Here is an 18065-nt window from a genome sequence, read left to right as displayed (position 1 = left end):
ATGAGTGGCAAAAGCACCCTATTGTAACTGGGCTCGATGCTCCAGGTCTTGCATGTGGGCAAGAACAACCCCAGACACCATTATAAGTTGGGGACTGCCCTGCTGGAGAGCAGCATAGGGGAAATGGATCTGGGGATCCTGGTGGACAGCGGGATGACCATGAGCCAGCACTGTGCCCTTGTGGCCAAGAAGACCAATGGCATCCTGGGGTGTATTAGAAGGGATGTGATTACTAGGTCGAGAGAGGTTCTTCTCCCCCTCTACTCTGCCCTGCTGAGACCGCATCTGTTCTGGACACCTCAGTTCAAGGACAGGGAACTGCTTGAGACAGTCCAGCGTAGAGCCAGAAAGTAATCATCTTTGTGGAGCGGGAAGTGGAGTATCTCCCTTACAAGGAAAGGCTGAGGGAGCTGGGTCTCTTTAGCTTGGAGGAGACTGAGGGGAAACCTTATTAATGTTTATAAATATGTAAAGGGTGAGTGTCAGGAGGAGGGAGCCAGGCTCTTCTCAGTTACATCTAATGATAGGACAAGGGACAATGGGTGCAAGCTGGAACATAAGAGGTTCTGCTTAAATATGAGACAAAACTTTTTTTACGGTGAGGGTGACAGAACGCTGGAACAGGCTGCCCAGGAGAGTTGTGGAGTCTCCTTCTCTTGAGACTTTCAAAACCTACCTGGACACGTTCCTGTGTGACCTGATCTAGGTATTCCTGCTCCAGCATAAGGATTGGACTAGGTGATCTTTCAAGGTCCCTTCCCATCCCTAACATTCTGTGATTCTGTGATAAGGCTTTAGTAGACACCGGTGCACAATGTACTCTAATGCCATCAAGCTATAATGGGCCAGAACCGCACTAGATCAGGTTGGCCAAGGCCCCATCCAGCCTGGTCTTGAACGCCTCCAGGGATGAGGCATCCACAACCTCTCTGGGCAACCTGTTCCAGTGTCTCACCACTCTCTGAGTGAAGAATTTCCTCCTAATGTCTAGTCTAAATCTATCCTCTTTTAGTTTAAGACCACTCCTCCTTATGCTATCATTATCTACCCGAGTAAAGTGTCCTTCTCCATCCTTTTTATAAGTCCCTTTTAGTACTGAAATGTTGCAATGAGGTCACCCCAGAGCCTCCTCTTCTGTAGGCTGAACAGCCCCAGCTCTCTCAGCCCATTGTAGGAGAGATGCTGCAGCCCTCTGATCAATTTTGCAGCCATCCTCTGGAATTGCTCTAACAGATCCACATCTTTCTTGTGTTGGGGGCCCCAGACCTGGATGCAGTACTCCAAGTGGGGCCTCATGAGGGCATAGTAGAAGGGGATAATAACCTCTCTCAACCTGTTGGCCACTCCTCCTTTGATGCAGCCCAGGATGCAGTTGGCCTTCTGGGCTGGAAGCACAAACTGCTGGCTCATGTTGAGCCTTTTGTCTACTAGAACCCCCAAGTCTTCCTCTGCAGGGCTCCTCTCAATGAGTTCTTCTCCATGCCTGTGCTCATGTCTGGGATTGCCCTGACCCAGGCGTAACAACTTGCACTTAGACTTGTTCAAACTCATGCAGTTCACATGTGCCCACTTCTCAAGCTTATCCAGGTCCCTTTGGATGGCATCCCTTCCTTCTGTTGTATCAACCACACCACTTAGCTTGGTATCATCTGCAAACTTACTGAGGGTGCAATCAATCCCATTGTCTATGTCAGTGATGAAGATATTGAAAAGCACGGGTCCCAAGACAGGCCCCGTGGGACACTACTAATGGTCTCCACCTGGACATAGAACCACTGACCACTAAATGGTTGTCTACCTTTCCCAGTCTCTCGGAGGGCCCTTCTTTTGCAAGGTTGCTGAGGGTTGAAGAACAGCAAGTGCCAATCGCTACCAAAACGGTGCATTGGCAGCAATAGCACACCAACCGAGACTCCCTGACTCCCATCCATGAGCTAATTCATCAACTGGAGAGCCAAGGAGTGATTAGCAAGACTCACTCACCCTTTAGCAGTCCCATATGGCCAGTGCGAAAGTCTAATGGTGAGTGGAGACTAACAGTGGACTATCGTGGCCTGAACGAAGTCACACCACTGCTGAATGCTGCACTGCTAGAACTCCAATACGAACTGGAATCAAAGGCAGCCAAGTGGTATGCCACAATGGATATCGCTAATGCATTTTTCTCTACCCCTTTAGCAGCAGAGTGCAGGCCCCAGTTTACTTGCACTTCTCAGGGGCATTCAGTATACCTTCTGAATGATGGTTTTCCCATTAAAAAAAAAAGGCCAAAGGTCCTGCACAAGAGATCTAGATTTTAAGAATAAAATGACTAGATGCATGTCATCAGATTCCAATGGATGTGATCAAAATAACTGCTATGTCTCCACCAACTAGCAAAAAGGAAACACAAACTTTCCTAGGTGTTGTGAGTTTTTGGAGAATGCACATTACAAATTACAGTCTGACTGTAAACCCGCTCTACCAAGTAATCCATAATAACAACTTCAAATGGGGCCCCAAGCAATGACAACACCTTTGAACAAGTTAAGCAGGAAATAATTCATGCAGTAGCCCTTGGGCCAGTCTGAACAGGACAAGATGTAAAGAATGTGCTCTACACTGCAGCTGGGGAGAATGGTCCCACCTGGAGCCTCTGGCAGAAAGAGCCTATGGAAGCCAAGGTTGACCCTTTGGGTTCTGGAGTCAAGGATACACAGGATCCAAGGCCTGCTACACTCCAACTGAAAATTTTGGCAGCATATGAAGGTGTTCAATCTGCTTCAGAAGTGGTTGGTACTGAAGCATAGCTCTTCTTGGCACCCTGATTGCTGGTACTGGGCTGGATGTTCAAAGGGAGGACCCCCTTTACACATCAGACAACTGATGCTACAAGGAGTAAGTGGGTTGCACTGATTACTCAGCCGGCTCGAACAGGAATCCCCAGTCGCCCAGGAATCTTGGAAGTGACTGTGGAGTGGCCAGAAGGCAAATATTTTGGGATATGATCAGAGGAGGAGGTGGCCTGTGCTGAAAATGCTGCACTGTATAACAAGCTAGCAGAAAATGAGAAGAGATATGCCCTGTTCACTGATGGGTCCTGTCACATTGTAGGAAAGCATCGGAGATGGAAGGCTGCTGTATGGAGTCCTCCACGACAAGTTGCAGAAGCTGCTGAGAGAGAAGGTGAATCGAGTCAATTTGCAGAAGTGAAAGCCATCCAGCTGGCTTTAGATATTGCTGAACGAGAAAAGTGGCCAGTTCTCTACCTATACACTGATTCGTGGATGGTAGCAAATGCCCTGTTGGGGTGGCTGCAGCAATGGAAGCAGAGAAACTGGCAACGCAGAGGCAAACCCATCACAGCTGCTGCATTGTGGCAAGATATTCCTGCCTGGGTAGAGAACCTGGTTGTAAAGGTACGCCATGTAGATGCTCACGTGCCTACGAATCAGGCCGCTGAAAAACATCAAAACAACCAGCAAGTGGATCAGGCTGCTAAGATTGAAGGTGGACTTGGACTGGCAACATAAGGGTGAATTATTTATAGCTTGATGACACCTCAGGCCATCAAGGTGCAACATATAGATGGGCTTGTGATCGAGGGGTGAACCTGACCATGGACACTATAGCACAGGTTATTCATGAGTGTGAAACGTGCTGCAATCAAGCAAGCCAAGTGGTTAAAGCCTCTTTGGTATGGAGGACATTGGCTGAAATATAAATATGGAGAGGCCTGGCAGATTGATTATATCACACTCCCTCAAACCCGTAACGGCTAGTGCCACGTACTTTCAATGGTGGAAGCAACCACCGGATGGCTGGAAACATATCCTGTGCCCCATGCTACCTCCCGGAACGTTATCCTGGGCCTTGAAAAGCAAGTCATGGGCAACATGGCACCCCAGAAAGAATTGAGTCAGACAATGGGACTCATTTCCGAAACAACCTCATAGACACTTGGGCCAAAGAACATGGTGTTGAGTGGGTGTATCACATCCCCTATCATGCACCAGTGTCTGGTATAGTTGAATGATATAATGGACTGTTAAAGACTACACTGAAGGCAATGGGACATTCAAAAATTGGGATACACATTTGGCAAAGGCCACCTGGTTAGTCAATACTAGGGGATCTGCCAACTGAGCTGGACCTACCCAGTCAAACCTGTTATGTACTGTAGTGTACTGAATCTAAATAAGATCTCTTCAAACATATACTGCAGATCAATTCTAATAATTAAACTTCATATATGTAAACACAAAAGACTTCTGTACTGGGTCTGGCTGGGATGGAGTTAACTTTCCCTGTGACAGCCCATAGAGTGCTGTGCTCTGCACTTGTAGCTAGAATAGCATTGATATAACACCAGTGTTTTGTCTACTGCTGAGCAAGACTGGCACAGCATCAGGACTCCCTGCAATCTCCCCAGGAGCCAGCAGGCTGGGAGTGGGTAAGAGGTGGGGAGGAGACACCACCAGGGCAGCTGACCTAAACCAACCAATTATGTGAGAAACAGCACCAGGCGCCTTAACCTTGCTTTTGGTTCATCCCCCCAGTCCCAGTTCTCTTTACCAAAGTCAGCCCCTGACCACTCATATTCCACGATTGTTTCAAGAGAATACTCCAGCTTTTCATATCTCATCAGAAAGGAACCTTTGCTCTCTTACATGGAGTTTTCATTCCCATTTCCAGCCAGGTGAGGTATTCTTGCATGCTACATCAGCTCATTCCTCTCTCAGTTTACCAGTGCTGAGCAATTATGACTTCAGTTTGTCCATCAGTAACCTTAAACAGCTTCCCCCCATAAGCAAATTTGAAACAGACAAATAACTCAGATTTTCTTTTAGAAAAGTCCATTTTATGCTGTCTGCCAAATTACATACATGTACTAGTCAAACATTCTTCATATCTTTTAGTGATATCTCAGTCTAGTATTGTTGGCACCTGCATTATCACAGAAGCAGTTAACTTTTTTTGCTACAGAAAAGGGTTAAAAAAACTCATGCTAGTTATAAAATGGCAGGTAGTTGAAAAAAAATCTTTTAGAAATGTTGAAGTTACTTTCTTCCCAAAAATGTTATCGCACATTTACATTAAAAGTTCCACAAGCTATTTTTGAAAATTGTCACATTTCATTCTTCCCTATGGTCTTATTTTCATGTGCAGACTGACTGCAAGAGAATTTACAATAGACAGCAAGTTTTTACACTGTTTTGAGTAGCTTTATTTTCAATCCTTTGTTTTTTGTGTTTTAAATTTTCAAAGGTCAAGGCAATATTGAAGCATTCCAGACTGACTGAGAAAGTGGAGGAAAGGAAAGGCGAAAAAAGAATCACGGGAAACCAAGAAAGTTCTCATTTTATGGAGAAAAAGAAAAAAAAAAAAGTCATTAAAAAGCCTTACTGCAAAAAATTTTAGTCCAGAGTTTCAATGAAACCAGCTTTAAAAATATATAAAAAATAGCATAGGGTCATCAAAGGAAACATACAAAATATATATATAAAATGTTTCTTAAAAATATTGCATCCCAGAAAACACACACAATTTTATGATTATATTGTTTTTTGAATTCAGTAAAAACAAAATTGCCAAGAGCTTAAATTATACAAGATTCTTCTTATTTGGTTGTGACATGTGCTTTATAAGAAGCAACTTTAACTTTCAGAGCCTGGTACAATGAATTATTCTGGCCTTAGCTTTATTACCAAATGATATATGAACATATTATGTTATGGTTTAGATAGAAATTGAGGTGTTTAGTGTTTTTTGTTTGTTTGTTTGTTTTGTTTTGTTTTTTGAATGTTATCATGATTCCTGCTCTTAATAAAAATTGTAACAGAAAAGAAAACCATTTTATTCCAAGCTATTCACATATTTTCAGTTTCTGAAAAAGTGGATTGATAACTTATACTAACTTTGCATCTACACCCAGCTCAAAAAAATATTAGAATACACTGCAGAAAAGTGCTGTTATGTCAGAACACTGGTTAAAATACTTAAATGGGACATAAATCATGTTTATACACAACTACAAGTTGCCAATGTAATCCAAGAGTTTACTTAGTGAACCCTGCATGTCTAAAAACTATGCCTGTTTAGTACTCAGGAGATTCCTGTTTTAAACAGTCCTTGAAGGTGCCTTGAATAATTTGTGCCACCATGTTTCTCCAATGTGAAGCAACTATTTGAGCAGAACCAGCAGTAAAGAATAAACTACTGGACTACCTCAAAAATAATCATAATTGAATAAACACACTAATAGAAATGAGCACAAAAACCCTCATTTTGTTCTAAACCTTCGCAAATGTAAAATGACATAGTGTGTCCATACAAATGGTACAGTTAGAAAAAACAAGTTTGCAGTCAGAATTTCCAAGGTCAAGATGGTGTTCTTCTATGAAATACCCAGTAAAGCCTCTGTAGATATAGATATGGACTAGATAAGAAAATATGACCAAACAAAATCCAATGGCAATATTTTTGATAGCTGTTTTTTTTTTTTTTTTTTTTTTGGATAAATAGTAATACAAACATTAAAATAGCCATGAAGTGGTACAGCTGGAACCACAAAGAGCACAATGGGATTCACCAGGGTTACACAACTGCTGTGTTAATACCTCTTACTCTGTGGCATGTTCCCATTCTTCCACATATGGCTGTACTGGAGTCCAGAAGGGAAGCAAATGTGCCCAAGACTTTTTATACTCCAGTGACAGATAGTTACTTTTTTGTACATCCTGTATAATTGACAGCACTTGGTTCACTGGTCCAAAAAATAGCTGGATAAGGACTGTAGGCAAGGTACAAAGAACAAATGCACACACCGAGAGGACTCATTTATCTGCTTGTACTACCAACAACAAATACAGAAAGCATAGATTCTCAAATAATTGGTGTATTGGGTTTACGTGGCAAGGTTTTGGTAGCAGGGGGCTGCAGGGGTGGACTCTGTGAGAAGAATCCAGAATCTGCCACCCTGTTAGATAAGAGCCGGTTCCAGCCAGCTCTAAAAGGGACTCGCTGCTGGTCAGAGCCAAGCCAATGAGCAACGTTGGTTGTGTCTCTGTGTGAGCAAATTTTAAGAAAGTGGAAAAACTGCTGCACAACAGCAGCTGGGAGAGTGAGGCGTGAGACACAGCCCTGCAGGCACCAAGTTCAGTGAAGAAGGAGTGGAAGGAGGTGCTCCAGGCACTGGAGCTGATGTTCCCCTGCAGCCTGTGGAGAGGATCATGGTGGAGCAGGTTGTCCCCCTACAGTCCATGGTGTACCACGGTGGAGCAGATTTTCATGCTGCAGCCTGTGGAGGAGACCATGATGGAGCAGGTGGATCTGACCTGAAGGAGGCTATGGCCTGTGGAGAGCCCCCACCAGAGCAGACTCCAGACTGAACCTGCGGCCCCTGGAGAGGAGCCCATGCAGGAGCAGGTGATCTGGCAGGAGCTGCTGCCCATGAAGGATCCAGGTTGGAGCAGTTTGCTCCTGATGGATGGACCCTGTAGTACGGACCCATATTTGGAGCAGTTCTTGAAGAGCTGCTGCCTGTGGGAAGTCCACGTCGGATCAGTTCGGGAAGGACTGTATCCCATGGGAGGGACCCTATGTTGGAGCAGGGGAAGAGAGTGATTGTGAAGGAGTGGCAGAGATGAAGCGTTATGGACTGACTGCAACCCCCATTCCCTGTTCCCCTGTGCTACTTGGGGGGGAGGACATAGAAGAGGGTGGATGGGGGTGAAGGTGTTTTTCGTTTGCTTTTAGTTTATCACTGTTCTGGTGTGCTAGTCGTAGGCAATTAATTACATTAATCTTATTGTTCTGAGTCTGTTTTGCCTGTGACAATAATTGTTGAGTGATCTCCTTGTCCTTATATCAACCCGTGATCCCTTATATTTTCTCCCTGAGTGAGAAAGCGGTTGTGGTGGAATTCAGCTGCATAGCAGCGTAAAACCACCACAATTGGTCATAGTTTATTGAAAAAAATATATCTAAGGATAGAGGAACATAAACAATTTGGCACATAATTTACATTTTGGAAATTTTCAAGAAAAACAGAAAATTTGCCAAACGTACATGCAGTCTATTGTTAACACTCTTATCTACAAGTTAGCTTGCCAGGTTAACTAAAAAATGTTCCAAATTTTAACTCTACCCTGTTGGTTACATGAAGAAAAATGGAAAGTCATCAACCTGAAAAAAATTAACACACACCCCCTTAATTGTAACAGCTTTTCCACAGTATTACTTGCCCCAGACAAGGCATACATCTCATGAACTCTCATGTACAATAGGGATTAAGAGCTGAGAAACTGAGAGACACATGAGAATTAAAGAAGTGTAAGAGGGTATTCAAAGCAACTCCCTGTCTCCGTTACCCTTTTAACACAATATGTAGCTCTGTTTTGTTATACTCAAGAGTGTTCATAAAAGTGACCTGATCATAACATCATTTTCTACTTCTCCAATATCACAGGCCCACCATAATATTAAATAATATATAGAAACCAGTCAAAATGTATAAATTTTGTGGCCAAAGTTGAGTCATGCAACAGAGGTTTTGTGTTTTGATTCTGGAAAATAATATTGTCAATAGCCAATTTTCTAAACCAAAGCTGAACTGTATAATAAAAGGAAGCTTTATTGCATCTTGGAATTTATGACTTTTAACAAATAGGAAGTAGAAACTGAAAAAGAGATATTAATAAAACCTTCAGAAAAAAATGGCCTGTTTTAGCTGATGATTTCTTAATTCATGGCAGTAAATCTTATTTCAAGAAAATCTTGTTAGTAGAAATGAATAATGAAGACATGATACTGAAGAGTTTTTAGTAATTTCATATAACATAAATGGAACATAATTGGATCAGTCAGTTTCCCCCCAAAATGCTTACTGTGCATAGGAAATACTTTCTTAAAGTTTCTGAGGAATTTTAAGAAAATATTTAAATCTAAAATTATTTCAGATATCAATGCTGGATAATCTAAATACTTATCTTGCACTAATGAATGAACTAATTAGGAAGCTATTAGTGTTAACAAATATTTTACTCTAGCAAAGTATAGCTATATTTGTATATTAAATATATGTAATATAAATACCTATATAATTATATAGTTGCTGCTAATAAAGGAAAAATCAGAATCATTTTCAGTGTGAAAACTCATTCATTACCTTAAAATAAACTCCAGATTTCTAACATATACAGAAGTTTCTCTGTGAGCATTTCACATTTTTATTGTCAGAAAGCATGCTTACATGAATGTTTCCTTTCTGACACACAATATGCTTTCTAAGCAAAATAACTATGTGACAAACAGATCTGAAGAAAGAGAGAAAGAATACTTATAAAAAGAAACAAACAAACAAAAAATGCTAAAAACATCTTCCTATAGTCATGGTCCTTTAACTACTGCATTAATGATCTCAAAATCTACAAGAATCTGTAAGCAAGCATTTCTCTCACCCATTCCCCCCACTATCAGATGCAGTAAAAAGATAAAAAATGGATATCACACCTCATACACGTGATTTTGTATACGACTTACCACTTCCTGTCAGCAAAAGGCAGTAAATCAACAAAATGTTATATTTTTAAAAAATTAAGCAATAATGCACTGCTAACATTGAGTTTTCAAATTTATGTCTACAGTATTCTGTATCTGTCATACATGCTCCATAACCAAAGTCCTACTCTTTTCAGAATTAAATATTAACACATGCATAAACCTAAATGTGATTAATTCATTGATTTTTTTGGTCTTGCAGCTGTTTCTAAAATGTGAAAATTTAAGTAAGGTTGCATAACTGAAGGCTGAGACAGTCTTCTCTTTTCATATAGATGAAATTACCTATAATTTTATTGGGAAGTTGAAGAATATTTGCTTGTTTATTGATATGTTTCTTAAAAATACAGATATTCTCAGCATTTCAAGCAACCTTACTAACCTACCTTATCTCTGATACATAATCGTTTTCCTATACTTAGAAAAAAATCTAAAAGTCAATTCTGTTGGAATAACATATGAAATAGTAATGCAGAACATAACAGAGGAAACAAGGAATTTACAAATTCATTGGAGTAATACTGACAAATGCAAGAAATCTCTGCTCTAACCAAGGGGTAAACAAATGAATGAAATAGTAGGAGGAGGACAGAATATAAGTTAACACATTTATAAAAAGATTTTTTTTTGAAGTTTGTTTCAAATATAATGGAAAACAAAAACAGTAGAGAGTAGGACAATATGGTAAGGTCACAGGTAAATAGATAAGGACTTTATAAGGTTAAATGTATAAAGACTGGAGATAGGCAAGCTGGGCATCAGAGGAGTAAATGACTGACAGAAGGAGACTTAAAATAGAAGAAAACCAGTTGAAGAGAGACTGAGATCTATTTAGGATTGTGGAAGTCCTTACCAACATTCTTTATGAAGCACTGAGGAAGAAATTGTTCATGGCTTTATTGGAGCCCCTAAAGATCTTTGATGAACGTCATCATGGGAGGAATGTAAAGCTATTGGGGAGCCAGGTTTTACCTCACGTCAAACAAGGCTCCTGAAAAAAAAAAGTCATCTTTAATTCTTTATCTGAATAAAAGTTAATTGATTACGATACTTGAAATCTTACTATGCTCTCTTCCATGTTGGCTGGCTTTTAGGTATTCTATTTCTTGCCAAAAAAATGCATCAGAAGCTTCACATTATTTGAAGCATTTAACAGTCTGCAAAACTTCTATTTACTAGGTAATTTTTCTTTATTTTTATGTGTCTGGAGTAAGACATCTGAGAGTACTAGGATGTGCTAAATGCTAAGTAACATGAGTAGTATAAATCCCTTTTTCCTGCAACCTGCTTTTAAGCTCTCTTCTTCAAGTATGAGACACTGAAGAATACTACTGTTTGTGCGGATGGCACAGTTTTCTCCATCTACCTGAAGAGGCACTTTATTATGTGTGTTACAAACCAATAAGCTATTCTTCAGAAGCATTTCATTTCAACATCCTCAGAATATCCTTCTTTCACAAAAGACAAAAACTACCATACATACTATATCATCTGAGAGTCAATGGATCTCAAACACAATTAGCACACTGCTGCTTGGTATTCAGTCCTTCACATTATTTGCATATCAGGTGAGGTAGGAGGGAGGTCCTTTTCTCCAACTTATATTTGCTGAACATCAAATGTCACTGAAGAGATCCAAAACATTTAAAACTCAAAACTGTTCACTTGAGATTTATGTTATCTGACTCCATACTTGCTCCTAGTATCTTACTTTTGTCTGTTTATGTCCTGGTTTCAGTTAGGACAGTTATTTTTCCTCCTAGTAGCTGGTAGCGTGCTATGTTTTGGATTAGGATGAGAAGAGTGCTGATAACATGCTGATGTTTTAATTGCTGCAGAGCAATGCTTACACTAAGCCAAGGACTTTTCAGCTTCTCGCTCTGTCCTGCCAGCGGGCAGGCTGGGGGTGCAGCAAGAGCTGGGAGGGGACAAACCCAGGACAGCTGACCCAAACTGGCCAAAGGGGTATTCCATACCATCTGACGTCATGCTGAACAATATATAGGGATGGCTAGCCGGGGTGGGGGGGCCGGCTGCTCGGGGATAGGCTGGGCATCGGTCAGCAGGTGGTGAGCAATTGCATTGTGCATCACTTGTTTGTACATATTATTATTATTATCATTATTATTTTCTATCTTAATAAACTGTCTTTATCTCAACTCACAGGCTTCACTTTCCCGTTTCTCTCCCCCATCCCAGAGCGGGAGGGGGGAGGGTGAGCGAACGGCTGTGTGGTGTTTAGCTGCCAGCCGGGTTAAACCACAACAGTTTGTTACAATAGATTCATCCGACTTGGGGTAAAAAAAAAAAAAAAAAAAAAAGCTATCAACATATCAACAAAGTAAACTTGGCCTTGAAGAGAACATCGAACATCAGTAAGATTTTGGACGTTAAAAGCATTCTCCCATACTTGCTTATTTTCATTTTTAAACATTCCCTATAGGGAATAGGCTTAAATACAGAAACAAATTCATCAGTGGAACTACTCATTGAAACTTAGAGCAAACTTCTTTGTCTACACTAAGAGTTGATTTTATGTTTTCAGTCTCTCTCTTCTTGTAGCTTGGGTAACTTGTACATTGGGTAACTTGCTATGACTATTTAAGAAGTCTCACAGGAAATTCTTGGCATCATATTCAATTAAGATTTCCTGCCTGTTAACCACTAATGAATGACAACTTCCAGACAGTCTATAAGAAGAGGTAACTGTGTTCTGGAAATTACACTGACAAGGAACAAAAAGGGGTAAAACTGGTAGTAGTTCTTTAGTACAGGAGTAGATTTATTTAGTAGAACTTTTGTAACAACAGGAGAGAAAAATAATAATAATAAAAAAAAACATCCTTCAGCAATATTAGACATGAAAAAAGACAGAACAGGAGAAATGGGGACTACATTACCTAGAACAACGGCTTCTAAGCCACTATGGACAACACTGGGAATGTCAGAATCAGAATGGATAAGGATGGAAGGGACCTTTGGAGGTCATCTGGTCCAATCCCCCTGCTCAAGCAGGGTCACCTAGAACCAGTTGCCCAGGACCATGTCCAGGTGGCTTTTGAATATCTCCAAGAATGGAGATACCACACCAAAGTTAAGTCAAAAGTTAAAAAAATAATTACAGTTAATGGTTTTCTTCATTCACTATTAACTTGGGTGGACTGACAGAAACATAGATACACAGGTCAAAATTCTAAAAAGATTGTTTTAAAAAAAGATTTTAAAATATATATTTTAGATTTTAAAAAAATGTGTATGCGAATGTTAGTGCTTGCACATGAGTTACTATTGTACACTCAACAATTTTGCAGACGGGCAATTTTGAGAAACAGAAAGAACGCCCTAAGGCTTTTATATATTTTATAAACTGCTTCTCCAAAATTCAATGTGCATATAAAAACTTCACAACTTATATTTAAAAAATAATGGAAACACAGTAACATTTACTCAAAAGGAAACTAAAAAAAGCAATCCATAAGCCACCATTTCCTTAGAGAAGAGATCACCCTCACCTGTTATCTTAAACCTCAATAGAGCTCACAGTTAACAAGATAAATGTTTTACGTGATACAGTCCCCTACCATCAGTAATCAGACATTACAATTTAAACACTAACATTTACGTTTCTCAATTGACTTTCACTGTTCTGATAATAAATCTTTCAAATAACTTAGATTGTCATAATATAGGACAAAGCATTTCAGAGTTTGCTGATTTAATTATATTGGTGACTATGAAGCCAACACAATACTGGAAGAACTAACTGCCTTAACTTAAAACTTGCTCCTTCCTATGCTGATATTAAAATAATCCAGCCTAGATGTCATTGTTTTACACTGTACAAAGATTCCAACTGCCTACTTAATTGAACGTTTTGAATTTGATAAAACGGTCACTTCTCTTCACTCCCATTTCTTTAGGCACAGCCATATAAGTAGCAGCTTGAGCTGTAGGTTTCTAAGCTATTGTGCAAAACAAGTACTGTGCTAAGAATATGCTGTTACTCAAACTTTGAGATATTATTTCCAGAGACTGAATTTCCTGACATGAGATTCAATTTCATAGGAAGTGCCTTTCCTGTGTTTTCTAGGCTGTGTTTTCTAGGCTTGTTTTCAATGAAAAAAAAAGTAAAAAAAAAAAAAAAAAGTAAAAAAAAAGTTTGTATTTTTTAATTCCCCTGAATTAAAAAAAATCCCGCTGAGTTTATAAAGGAACTGCATCTAGAACCTGACAGCTTTGGCACTTTGCTCCACACATAGCCCTATTAGAACTGATGGGAATGCTTGTGAAGTAGCTGAGCACAAAGATAGACTTTCTCACTTTCAAGAAAGTTATTTTTATATATAAAAAGTGAACAGCTATAACTAAAAAGGTCTGGTCACATGTATACAGATATGCCGCATCTAACATTCACTTCAACTATATAAAAATATTCTATATAAATTCAACACTCAAATAATAACTATAGAATATATACCCTGTAGCATAATACAAAGATTTATAATGGACTTCCATATAGTACAGCAAAGAGATGGTCAATACCAATACAGAAGAAAAACGTGCACTTCACAATCAATTAACATTTAAGGTCAGTTTGATAGGAAATTCAGTGCTTTATGTACAGTAAAAACATGGAGCTGAAATACACATACAAATGCAATTTCCTTTTTAATACTAGTTATATGAATTATGAGTTATATGAATTTTGATTTATGAGAGGCAAGGGGAAATCAGACAGCTCAAGAATACAATTAGACTAGGAGGTTCAGATCAGCATTCTATTTAGGACAAATTTTTCAAAATTTCCAAACATTTTCATAAGCTCAGAAACCCCAAAAACATATTAAAGTTACCAATGCTGATTTTGACAGGACCTGCCTAACTTGCCACTGTATAAACCCAGGCTCCTACAAGATTCTTTGGTTACAATACCATTACATCATAATGTGGTAATCAGCTGCAATGACTTTGGTGGACACAAATGGAGAAACTATGCCTTCGCCTGATAAGAAGCTTCACTTTTCCTACTTCTAAATAAGATCCCTTCAAACATACACTGCAGATAAATTCTAATTATTAAACTTCATATATGTAAACACAAAAGACTTCTGTACTGGGTCTGGCTGGGATGGAGTTAACGTTTCCTGCAGTGGCCCATGCAGTACTATGCTCTGCACTTGTAGCTAGAACAGCACTGGTATCACACCAATGTTTTGTCTATTGCTGAGCAATGCTGGCACAGCATCAAGAATCCCTCTAAACTCCCCCAGAGACAGTAGTCTGGGAGTGGGCAAGCAGTGGGGAGGGGACATCACCAGGGCAGCTGACCTAAACCAACCAAAGGGACATTCCATACCATATGATGTCAGACTCAGTAATAAAAGGTGGGAAAGGGGAAGGAAGGGGGGTGTAGAGAGGGCTCTCATTATGAAGACATATGTCTTCCCAAACAACCGCTATGCATATTGATACCCTGCTTTCTGGGATGTAGCTGAACATCGCTCGTTAATGGGAAGTAGAGAATATTTTATTTCTCTTATTGTGCCTCTGCACGGCATTTGCTTGTTTTTTCCCTCTTCCTTTTCTCTTTAATTTCAGACACTGGAACGTTGTGGCATCACTGTGCCTGGGGGTGTTTAAGGAAAGGCTGGATGTGGTGCTTAGGGACATGGTTTAGTCAGTAACATTGGTAGTAGGGTAATGGTTGGACCAGATGATCTTGGAGGTCTTTTCCAACCTTAATGATTCTATGATTCTATGATTCTATGAGACTTTTTTTCTCTTCCCAGCATACTCTCTGCTCCCACTCTTCTTCTGAAGAGGGGGAGTGATAGAGTGGTTGTAGTGGAGTTCAGCTGCCCAGCAAGATAAAACCACCACAACTTCTATCAACATACTTTTTTCATCTTGCCTGTCCTAGTTAACAGAAGCTTACTTCCTTATTGTCAACTTACGTGCTTTTAGATAGCTTCTGATATTTAAGCAAATAATAAAAAAAAATACAAGTGTAATTTTCATTCAGGATTACTAAATAATCATTAAATCTCCTTTCACAAGATTCAAAGAAAGGCAAGCCTTTCACTCATAAGAGATCTTAATCTCTCCATCTGACAAAGTTACTGAGAGTCAGTAGTAAGTCAGTAGTAAACATCAGGACCAGTTCTCAAGAACTGTTCTCAAAGACAGAGCACCCCAATGGAAAGGAATGGGAGATACAGCCATTTGCCTCCCCATGGAAAAAATATCACTTGTATTAAGTGCTTCACCCTCTTTCATGGAAACTTTAAAATATGTCATTCATCTTTCTTTTAGAAAGCTAATATTTAAAAAAAGTGAACAAAGTCAGGCTAACCAAAGATAAAACTTACATAAAACTTACATAAAACTTTTATTTTTCTAAATTTCAGCGATATCATCACTTTCAAAAGAATTAGCTTATTCTAAGACCTTGTGTCAAAAGTTTTATTTCATAATATACTCACACTCAACAAGATATCCCCACCTATTTTTCTAATAAATTTGATTTTTCCTCACATAATATTAATGGAAAATCTTAAATAGTATTGGTGCAAACCAGAAGAATGTCTTAACTGTGCTCTGGCCCAGACATGGAATGGGAGGAAAGGAAAAGAGGCAACTAAAGTCACAAGCAAATGCCAGCCTGCTCTTAACCCCTTAACCCTCTTGCTATGACAACCCTCCCACCCCCAGATATCTTCTTAGAGTAGCACCTCTGTGCAGTCAGAGCAGTGCAAATGGCAGAGAAGTAGAGGCAGGACTAGAAGAAGCCCTTTTCTTCTAAATTTTAGGTAGAATATAATTTGTACACAATGTATAATTTTTAGAGACCTTCAGTATGCTTCCTAAAGATAAAAGAGGAAAAGCTTCAGCTATGGAAATAAACAAAAATCTCACCTTATTATGTTCATATTTGTATGGTATTTTGAGGGTATCCATGGCTCTGATCATGGCCTGCATTGCTGTAAATATATTCTGGTACACCAATTTTGTAAAGCCCCTTTTATCTTCATCAGAGTAACCTGATCCATGGATGATTCTCATCTGTTTGATGAACGTGCTTTTGCCACTCTCTCCTGTGCCTGGAAGACAAATAAGAAGAATATACTTCAGCCACTGGACAGAGAGATGACTTTTCTGCACAAAGCGGACAGCTTGTTCAGTGCAGGACAGAACATTGTCAAGTGGTTACGTTGCTTACATGGTAACTACAAGGACCAGTTAAACATCAAAACAGCAGTATTATAGTAACAACTGAAGCAACACCGAATTAAAACTTTTATTTTGAAGACAAAATAGAAATGGAAAAAGAGATAGCAATGACCTAGTTAATAGCTAATAACTAAAATAAAATATACACTCCAAAATATCTAAAATATACCATTGCGTATTTAAAATTATAACCATATACCCATAAATCCCCATTCCTGAAGATATAGTTCTCAATAACATCTAATGTTGGGGAATTACTATGATAGGTTTTTACTCATCGAGTAAGAAAAAGAAATCTTGCTTGGCAAACCTTCAGGACATTATGATAAGCAAAAATCGGTATACAACCAATACATAAATGTTAGAAAGGCAATTAGTTCTATATAATTTCAGTTCTGCAATCTTTACATCAGAAACATATAAAATCCGTTTTAATTAAAATTTGGCTAATATATTTTAATGGGCAGTCATTCCTTCCTTTAAATTTCTTTGCATTTTTGTACTTTACACAAAGCACAAATAATAAGTTAACATTCTGAATGTGGTAGATTTAAAGTTAAGATCTGCTTGTTGGGAATTTCACAGAATATATCACGCAGCATCTTTTTCTTTGGCCCAATTCAGTGACCTCATCCTCTGTGATTACGAGAGCTTACCTAAGCAAACATATGAATAATTTATAAAAAGAAATTGAAATTTAGAATGAACAGTTGCACAGCCATATAAACGCTGTATGTTTGCCTAGCTACTTAGCCCTCCACAAAATGCAATGCATTTACATGCATGCAGTGCTTCTCAGCCTTTCAGCCTCGATTCATGCCATAATACTAGGCTCCTAGGACAAAGGAAGCCTTATGCTTTACATGATGTTTTTGGTGTCTCAGAGTAGAGTATTACACAAGCAATGCAATGCAAAGTTAAAGCACAATGCTGCGCTGGCAACCCTTAAGTCCTTCTGAGGTAGCACATTGCAAAATCTAACCTGGAAGCCTCTAAAAGCTCTTCACAATCAATTCCTCCCCTAACACAGAGGGCAACACCCCCTCCCCTCCTTCACTGCCTATCTCTTCTGAAGAGCTTGTAGCCCTCTATTCCAGTGTTTCAGTTATGTGATCCATCCCACCACTTTTCCGTGATAGCAATCAGGTCATATTTTTCTAATTACACCATGGTTTCCAACTCCTCCTGTTTCTTTCCCATGCTGCATGCGTTGGTGTAGAGGCACTGGGCAGAATAGTATATAGTATGCCTTACTGATATGATTTACAAATAACAATTTTGCTTTAACTAATGCA

At 39.3% G+C, this 18065-nt stretch overlaps 1 protein-coding gene across 1 annotated transcript in view; it reads right to left on the bottom strand.

Moving 5' to 3' along the window:
* LOC118159882 (guanine nucleotide-binding protein subunit alpha-11-like) overlaps positions 1–16743 on the bottom strand; it is a gene marked incomplete at its 5' end in the record, with an annotated part of 84951 nt that extends 68208 nt beyond the window's left edge. The window contains one exon of the mRNA XM_035314419.1: positions 16456–16743. Coding sequence (XP_035170310.1) covers positions 16456–16743 — 288 coding nt within the window. The remainder of the gene's footprint in view (positions 1–16455) is intronic.
* Between the last annotated feature and the right edge of the window lie 1322 nt (positions 16744–18065).

Source organism: Oxyura jamaicensis, unplaced genomic scaffold (assembly GCF_011077185.1).
Source record: "Oxyura jamaicensis isolate SHBP4307 breed ruddy duck unplaced genomic scaffold, BPBGC_Ojam_1.0 oxyUn_random_OJ72543, whole genome shotgun sequence".
Classification (NCBI taxonomy): domain Eukaryota; kingdom Metazoa; phylum Chordata; class Aves; order Anseriformes; family Anatidae; genus Oxyura; species Oxyura jamaicensis.
The sequence above is the reverse complement of the archived record's forward strand: the minus strand, read 5'-3'. Positions and strand labels throughout refer to the sequence as shown.